General features: G+C 51.7%; 1 protein-coding gene across 1 annotated transcript; it reads left to right on the forward strand.

The window, feature by feature from the left end:
- Positions 1-3,125: 3,125 nt before the first annotated feature.
- Positions 3,126-3,710, forward strand: LOC119449016 (uncharacterized). Its single transcript, XM_037712212.1, has one exon. The coding sequence runs from the start codon at positions 3,126-3,128 to the stop codon at positions 3,708-3,710; it is 585 nt and encodes a 194-aa protein (XP_037568140.1).
- The last annotated feature ends 4,665 nt before the right edge of the window (positions 3,711-8,375 follow it).

An 8,375-nucleotide genomic window follows, 5' to 3' on the forward strand; every position in this document is an offset into this window, starting at 1 on the left:
TGCAGCGGTAAGGCAGGCAAGGACTTGCTCGGGGCGGCTGAGGTGTCACGCAAAGTCGGTAGAAAAAACTACAATGTCATCGAAGTAACAAAGGCACGTGTTCCACTTCAGGCCTCGGAGAATGGTGTCCATCTTTCGTTCAAAAGTGGCAGGCGCGTTGCAGAGGCCGAAGGGCATGACGGTGAATTCATATAGGCCATCAGGTGTTACAAAGGCTGTCTTTTGGCGATCGGCCTCTGCCATCGGCACTTTTCAGTACCCGGAGCGCAAATCCAGCGAGGAAAAGAATTCCGCGCCCTGTAGGCTGTCCAAGGCATCGTCGATGCGCGGCAGAGGATAGACATCTTTGCGCGTTATGCGGTAAAGGCGGCGATAGTTGACGCAGAACCTTATGGAGCCGTCTTTCCTTTTAACGAGGACAACCGGAGATGCCCAGGGACTGTTAGAGGGCTGAATGATGCCAGGCTGCAGCATGTCGTCAACCTGCTGGTCGATGATCCGGCGTTCAGCGGCCGACACACAATACGGACGCTGGCGCAAAGGGGTTTGTTGACCGGTGTCGATATGGTGAACGACTGCTGACGCTCGACCCAAGGACGGTTGGCCAATGTCGAATGAGGCCCAAAAATGCTAGAGGAGCTTGATAATTTCCGCGTGCTGGACACGTGTGAGTGCTGAGTCGACGGCATGAGCGAAGACGTCCGCAGGGGTATCGGTCGCGTCGGGAGGAGTGACGGCGCAAAGCGGTAGTGATGCCGCATCTTTAGACATGGTAGCCGGGAGGATGCAGTCGAAATATTCAGAGCTCCCCAGGCACTCGCCGTGGAGTATGGATGAAGTATGGATGGGCACGGGGAGGGATTGCACACCTAAAGGGCAGCAGAACCACCACAAAAAGTGACGACAGCAAAAGGAAGCAGAAGGTTCTGACGGCTCGCACGGCTGACGGCTGACGGCTGACGGCGTAAACAATACAGATGAGCTCGCCACAAAGTCACACGACACAGGGACCAGAGCGGTTGAGAAAGGTGCGATGTCGATGTAAGAGGCAGCAACAACTTTAGTAGAATGGTGGTCGTCAGGATCAAAGCACGGCACTGATAACGTAAGTTCGGCACGAGCGCAGTCGACAACAGCTTGATTTACAGATAGGAAATTTCATCGAAGAATGGCGTGCGAGGAACGAGATAGGACAACAAATTCGACAACATACAAAATGCCTTGAATGACGACCTGGGCTGCGCATGATGCTGAAGGCTGAATGCGATGCGTGTTTGCCGTACACAGCGATAGATAGGTTAGAGTGGTCACTTTGTTCAAATGGTGGCAGAGTTTTTCACTAATAATAGAAATGGCGGCTCCGGTGTCAATAAGTGCGTGTACGGTGACGCCATCTAAGGACAGCACAATTTCGTTCGCAGGAGACAAAATGTCACAGTTTCACCCGAAATGCGATGCATTAATTGCGATAGCAACTTAGTAGAGAGCTATACGGAGTAAGTGTAGTAGTTTTATCAGCTGTATAAACTTGGAAATGCAGCAGCACCAGCAACGCGCAGAACTGTTGTCGACACCGTCGCCGTTTTTCCCGCGTTCGCAACGAACGCGCGCGGCGTTGGGCCTCTGGGGGCGCCTCGGAGGTTTTCGACGAGATCAGACCGGGTAACTCGTCGAGCAGCGTCGGAAGTCTTTACCACCTTCTCGCCTCGCAACGTTTTTATATAAATACGCATTTGGTATATAAAAGAGAGTAGTGGCATAGTGAACATGCAACCCTAGCCAGCTTTGACTCGCACATACAGCGTACGGCGCACGGTGACGATAGTACCGTGTTTGGACTTTATACAGAGCCTCAAAGCGATGTCCACCACCACGCCAACGGCGACGGCAGAAATGCGCTTGGAGTGTCTATATAACTGCTAACGCAATAAAAGTCCCCAAGACTGAGCGGTACACGCAGCACAGTCACAGTGTCGGCTGGAGGGCCGGCTACATAGGCGTTCCATTTTCGACAGCATGCACTAGCGTGTTTTCGTGGCGAAATGTCTTTTCGTCGTTTTCACCAGAAGGAACTGAACTGCCCGCCCGCTGTGGACGGCGAGGTGCGGCTTCGGCTGAGCGCGACGTGGCCTGGTTGCACGCGTAGATCTAATATATTCGCTTCTTCAGCAGCGATTCGTACCTTGCGAGGAGGTCCCATAACGTGTACCAAAAAGTAAACACGGATTTTATTTCATTTCATTTTTATTTCCTTAAAGACACCCGACGGGGTATTACATAAGGGGTGGGAATTTTTTTACACACAATGTTGTTGACAAAATGATCAGTGCGATGTTACATTTTATATGCTATGCATGAAGCTTGATGGGCAGGTGATAGCGGCAATGTTGCGAAAAAGGCCACGTGGCGCACATGTCGCATACCTTGACACGTGGGCCGTGGCACGATATGATGCAAGTGCTACATGTCGTGACACCTGGTGGAATACAGCGTAGCTGCAAGGCAAAGTTTGCGCGTATCGACAATACACGGCACGCATGGATGGCAGGCTAGCCCATCTGCTCGAGGTCAAGCAGTCCCTCCTGTCCATGTGGAAGGGGCAGCATCACAAGCGAAGGCTCCGCAAGAAGATTGCTGAAGTCATCAAGAAAATAGGGGAGTAGTGTAAGGTCCTATACAGACAGCAGTGGGACGATGTCTACAATTCGATCGACGGTCAGTTGCGCAAAGGGGAGTCCTGGAAGCTCCTGAAGCACTTGCTTAATGAGACGAATACCAAGTCAAACCAACGAAGCGCGCTGGCACGCATTTTGCATGCAGCCAGGCAGGAATCCTCTGAGGACGAACTCCTAGGGAAGCTGGTGAACAAGTACCTACCGATGGCTTCCGGCCCGGTGGTCCCCCCCCCCCCCCCTCAATGATTACCGGGGCTCCGACAACCCGGAGCTCGACGCGGAGTTTGGGGTTGAAGAAGTCGAGCGGGCCCTACAGGACCAAAACGGCAGATCGGCCCCCATTCCGGACAAGATCACGAATAAGGCCCTGATGAACCTGGACGAGAAATCGATAGAGTACCTGACAAGGAGACTGTAAACGAGGCGTGGAGCAGTGGCTAAGTTCCGGGAATGCGGAAGAGGGCCACCACTATCCTCATTCCCAATCCCAGCAAGCCGCACAGTCTTGAAAATCTCAGGCCCATCTCGCTCACTTCGTGTGTGGGCAAGGTAACCGCTGACGCAATCCACAACAGGGTCTTCAAGTACTTGGAAGACAAAGACATCTATCTCCAAAACATGATACGCTTTAGAGCAGGTCTTTTGACGCAAGACGCCATGAAGGTGATGAAGGATCAGGTCATCGATCGCAACATGAGAGACAGGAGAGCCATATTTGGGCTGGACTTCGAGAAAGCCTTGGACATCCTCCACTCCTTTGTCTTGCGCACGATCTCGAGCCTTCGTTTGGGCAAGCACTTTCACAACTACAAGAGATCTTTCCTCGCAGACAGAGAAGCCATCCTGAAAGTGGGAGACCTCGCGTCAGACTCGGTTAGGCTCGGTTCTAGAAGGACGCCACAAGGGTCAATGACCCTCATTAACCTAGCCATGATCGGTCTACTGAGGAAACTGTCCGAGGTTGACGGCATTCACCATACGATATATGCAGATGACGTACCATATGGTGCACCGGTGGCAGCGACGGACGCTTAGAGGCTGCGCTTCAAGAGGCCATCGAGGTCACAGAAGACTGCCTGAGACCGACCGGCCTCCGGTGCTCGCCGCGGAAGTCAAAGCTACTACTGTACAGGTCCAAGAGCAGGGGCCCCAAACCGAAAGGTTGGAGCCCTGTAGAGGACAGCGACATCACTCTAAGGAGCACTAAAGGCTGTCTTTTCCCTAGGGTGGACTCTCTCCGCGTTCTGGGTATGACGGTCGAATCGAACGGCTCCAATAACCAGACGGTACTGAAGCTCACCAAGAAAACGGACAATGCCATCAGGTTGACAAGAAGGGTTACCAACCGGCAGCAAGGACTGAGCGAGGACAACCTCGTCATGTTGGTTCATGCTTTCGTGATGTGTCACTTTACCTACGTCGCGGCCAAGCACAACTGGCACAGGTGCGAACGGGAGCAGCTGAACACTTTGATCAGAAAGGTGGTCAAGATAGCCCTCGGGCTTCCCATGTACACGAGCTCGGAGAGACTGCTCCACCTCGGCATGCACAACACGCTGGAAGAAATAGCGGAGTCAGAAGAGAGGGCGCAGTTCACCCGACTGTCTACCACCAGTGCCGGGAGAAACATCCTGAGAGAGCTTGGAGTTCCCCCGACGGAGATCGAGACCCGTTCTTGCAGCATTCCTCGAGAACAGAGCGAGTGCATTACCGTTGCCCCCATTCCTCGGACTGTCCACCCCGAGTACAACATGGGCACACGACGTGATAGGCCTAAAGCTCTCTTGGTAGAGGCCGGCGCACGTGCCCGGAGTTCCTGTTGCGTCGATACAGCCCGGTAACCCGATGGAAAGGCGTTCGCTACAGTCAGCGTCGTTCAAGAAAAGAAAATCACAAACTTCGGCACAGGCCGCAATAGCGTTGGCCCTGCTGGACGACGGGAGAATGGCGATATACAGCGACTAGAGATCGGCGGTCCGGGCGTTCGCCAAGGGCACTGGCCTTGTGGATCCAACGGGACAAGGAAATCAAGCAGCACACGATCGTCTAGTTCCCCGCTCACTTGGGAAAGATCCAGGGCGCCCCGTTCATCCTCAACCGGTCAGCCCACAGAGCTGCGCGAGGAGTCGTCGACCGCGTAGCTACGGGGTGGCGCTGCGCTGAGGCTCCATAAGGGGCTTTAAGGCTCCATACAACGGGGCTCCCCCTGCCTCGCACAACTAACTCACAAAGTACTTTTATCTGAGGAGACGGAAGTTTCCGCCGCCGCACAGTAATTTGAACAGACCTCAGACGTTGACACACAGACTCTTGCAGGTCGGGCCATACCCTAGCCCCACACTCTTACACAGGATCTATCGCGAAATTCAAACATCAAACACTTGTGCGCTTTGCTGCCACTTTGCCAACTTGGAATACGTGCTCTGGTGGTGGCCCGCGTTGCGGGGTGACGAAGACGTGACGTCAGTCCAAGTGGGAGGCTGCTCTACGCCATCCCAAATTTGAAGCACAACTATGGGCAGTCCAACAGGCCCTCGACGTGGCGGAGAGGCTAGGCCTTTCTATCCCGACGTGGGAGCGGCCCGCTACGTGGTAATGCTTGTTCAGGAGGACCTCAAATAAGTTTTTCTATTTCATTTATTGCCACCGGTATCGTCGGTGACGCCAGATGACTGGATCATTATTCATGAAGCGTCAACACCACTCTCTTCAGTACACCCGCCTGCAGCAGTATTGCTTTTATTCTCCTTGACTTGGATTGGTGCACCAAGATGTCCACAACAGCGTCACGGAAATACCTCATCCTAAATCTACGCTCGTTGTAGGGATAGTCGATTTTTTATTCAAATAAAGATTAGTAATTCAGGATTTTATTCTTTAATCGTTTAATCGCTTTCGATGCAGGATTTTTCATGTAATGATTGATTAATCAAAAACTTTGCCGTGTACTTTTACAAGGTTGAGAAACATTGATCTACTTCTAGGAGCCTATTTTATTGTTTGAGAGGGGAAACCAAGTTGGAAATACCAGTTGGATAAAGAATAATCTTTCAATTTTGAAAGTCTAAATAAAGTTGGCACTAGTAGCTTAGGAAAATATATAGAATATTTGTTATAAAATGGCACGTAGAGCAGCATTAAACTAGATAAATGGCACTAGTGAATCCCTGTAGAGTACAGTTAGGCAAGAAATAATGAAAATGACAAAAATGGCACAACCATCCCAGTACATAACTGCAGATTTAGTGTATGAAATTTAAGACACGCAAAAATTATTCCATTGAGGTACGAATTTTGACACGTTATAAATGCAAGTCGCAGCAGCAACCGTAGCGGCAGGGTCCGGCCGGTACGGGAGAACCATATCAATGATGCTAGAGGGATGGAGGCCGTAAAGCAGAAAGAATGATGAGAACCCGGTAGTGGCTTGGAAGGCAGTGTTATATGCGTATTTTACGAAGGGAAGTACAAGATCCCAGTTGGAGTGGTCTGACGCCACATACATTGATAGCATGTCACCAAGAGCTCTGTTGAATCGTTCTGTTAAGCCATTCGTCTGTGGGTGATGAGCTGTAGTTGCGAGGTGAATAATTGGGCATTCAATAGGAATGACTGCAGCACGTCCGAGAGGAATACGCGACCCCAATCGCTCAGCAGTTCACGAGGTGCGCCATGTCGGAGAACAAAGTTGAGTAGAATGCACGAGGCGACGTATTTTGCTGATGCGGCCTGGACGGCGTTTTCAGCATACCGTGTCAAATGATCCACGGCGACGACAATTCAACGGTTGCCAGCGTCAGTACATGGAAGAGGCCCGTATAAATCAATGCTGACACGGTCAAATAGGTGAGCTGGGCAGGGAAGTGGCTGGAGAGGTGCGGTGGAGAGATGCGAGACACATTTGCGTCGCTGGCAGGCAATGCACCAGCGTACGTATTCGAGGATGAAGGTGTACATGCCGCGCCAATAGTAGCGCAGGCGAAGCTGTGTATAAGTCTTCGACACTCCGCCGTGACCACACTGGGGGTCGGAGTGAAAAGCGAAGCATAAATCGTGTCTAAGGTGGCGGGGCACGACTAACAGCCATGTGCGGCCGTCATTGTGGTAGTTGCGGTGGTATAAAAGGCCGTGGCGGATAGCGAAGTGCTGGGCCTGTCGGCGTAACGCTCGAGCTGCCGAAGCAGCCGAAGGATTGACAAAATATCGAACATAACGACGATCCGTGGGTCTTTTAGTTGCTCCGAGGCCATGTAGATGATGTCAAGCGGTGAGATATCATGACTGGCGGTAGAAGTACTGGCGTCAGAAGTAACTGAGAAGCGCGAGAGGGCATCGGTGTCAGAATGTCTGCATCCAGAGCGATAGACGACACGGATATCATATTCCTGGAGGCGGAGGGCCCACCGAGCGAGGCGATCCGACGGGTCTTTGAGGATAGATAACCAGCAAAGAGCGTCATGATCCGTCACCACGTCAAAGGGTCGACCGTAGATATAGGGGCGAAATTTTTGACGTGACCGTACGATGGCCAGGCACTCTTTTTCTGCTTACTGTGTAACTCGCCTCAGGTTGTCTAAGGGCACGACTGGCATAAGCGACCACGTATTCGGCATTAGTGTTCTTACGTTGTGCGAGCACGGCACCAATGCCTACACCACTGGCGTCAGTGTGAAGTTCTGTAGGTACGCTTGGGTAAAAATGGCGCAAGATTGCCGGATACGTAAGTAGGCGGCGAAGAGTTGTAAACGCATCCTCAGAGCCTTCCCACCAATTAGAAAGTTCATTGTCACCTTGGAGAAGTTGGTTGAGGGGTGCGATGACAGTAGCGAATTTGCGAACGAATCGTCGAAAACAGGAGCATAGTCCAATGAAGCTGCGTATAGTGCGTTCAAGTTAGTTGGCTTCGGGATTTCGGATACGGCACGAAGTTTAGTAGGATCGGGAAGAATGCCTTCTTTGGAGACAACGTGGCCTAGTATAATCAGTTTTCTAGCTGCAAATAGGCACTTTTTCAAGTTAAGCTGGAGACCAGCATTCCGGAGACCGGTCAAAACTTGATGTAAACGGCGAAGATGGGTTGGAAAATATGGCGAAACGACGACAACGTCATCGAGGTAGCAGAGACAAGTATGCCACTTCAATGCCGCGCAGGATGTCGTCCATCATGCGTTCAAAGGTGGCGGGTGCGTTGCAGAGGCCGAACGGCATTACAGTGAATTCGTATACAAGCCGTCTGGTGTTACAAACGCGGTTTTTGAACATTCAGCGTCAGCCATGGACACCTGCCAGTAGCCAGAGCGGAGATCTGAGGAGGAAAAAAACTGCGCTCCTTGTAAACAGTCAAGTGCGTCATTTATACGTAGCAACGGGTATACATCCTTTCGAATAATCTTGTGAAGCTTCGATAATCAACGCAAAATCGTATGGCGCCACGTTTTTTCTTAACTAGGATGACTGGTGACGCCCAGGGACTAGTAGAAGGCTGGATGACACCAGCGTTTGAGCATATCATTCACCTCGTCATCGATAACGCGTCTTTCGCTCGCCGATACTCACTACGGACGCTGCCGAATGAGTGCATGGCTTCCAGTGTCGATAGTGTGCGAAACAGTCGTTGTGCGGCCGAGTGACGTCGCTTCACAGTCAAAAGAGGAAGATAAGCCTTGGAGCAAGTGAAGAATTTGGGCTCGCTGCGTCGTC

This window comes from Dermacentor silvarum, chromosome 4, assembly GCF_013339745.2.
Source record: "Dermacentor silvarum isolate Dsil-2018 chromosome 4, BIME_Dsil_1.4, whole genome shotgun sequence".
In the NCBI taxonomy this organism is placed as follows: Eukaryota; Metazoa; Arthropoda; class Arachnida; order Ixodida; family Ixodidae; genus Dermacentor; species Dermacentor silvarum.

What these genes read in the sequence shown, in the direction of transcription:
- LOC119449016 (XM_037712212.1), top strand. Translation starts at nt 3,126, where the DNA reads ATGCGGAAGAGGGCCACCACTATCCTCATTCCCAATCCCAGCAAGCCG.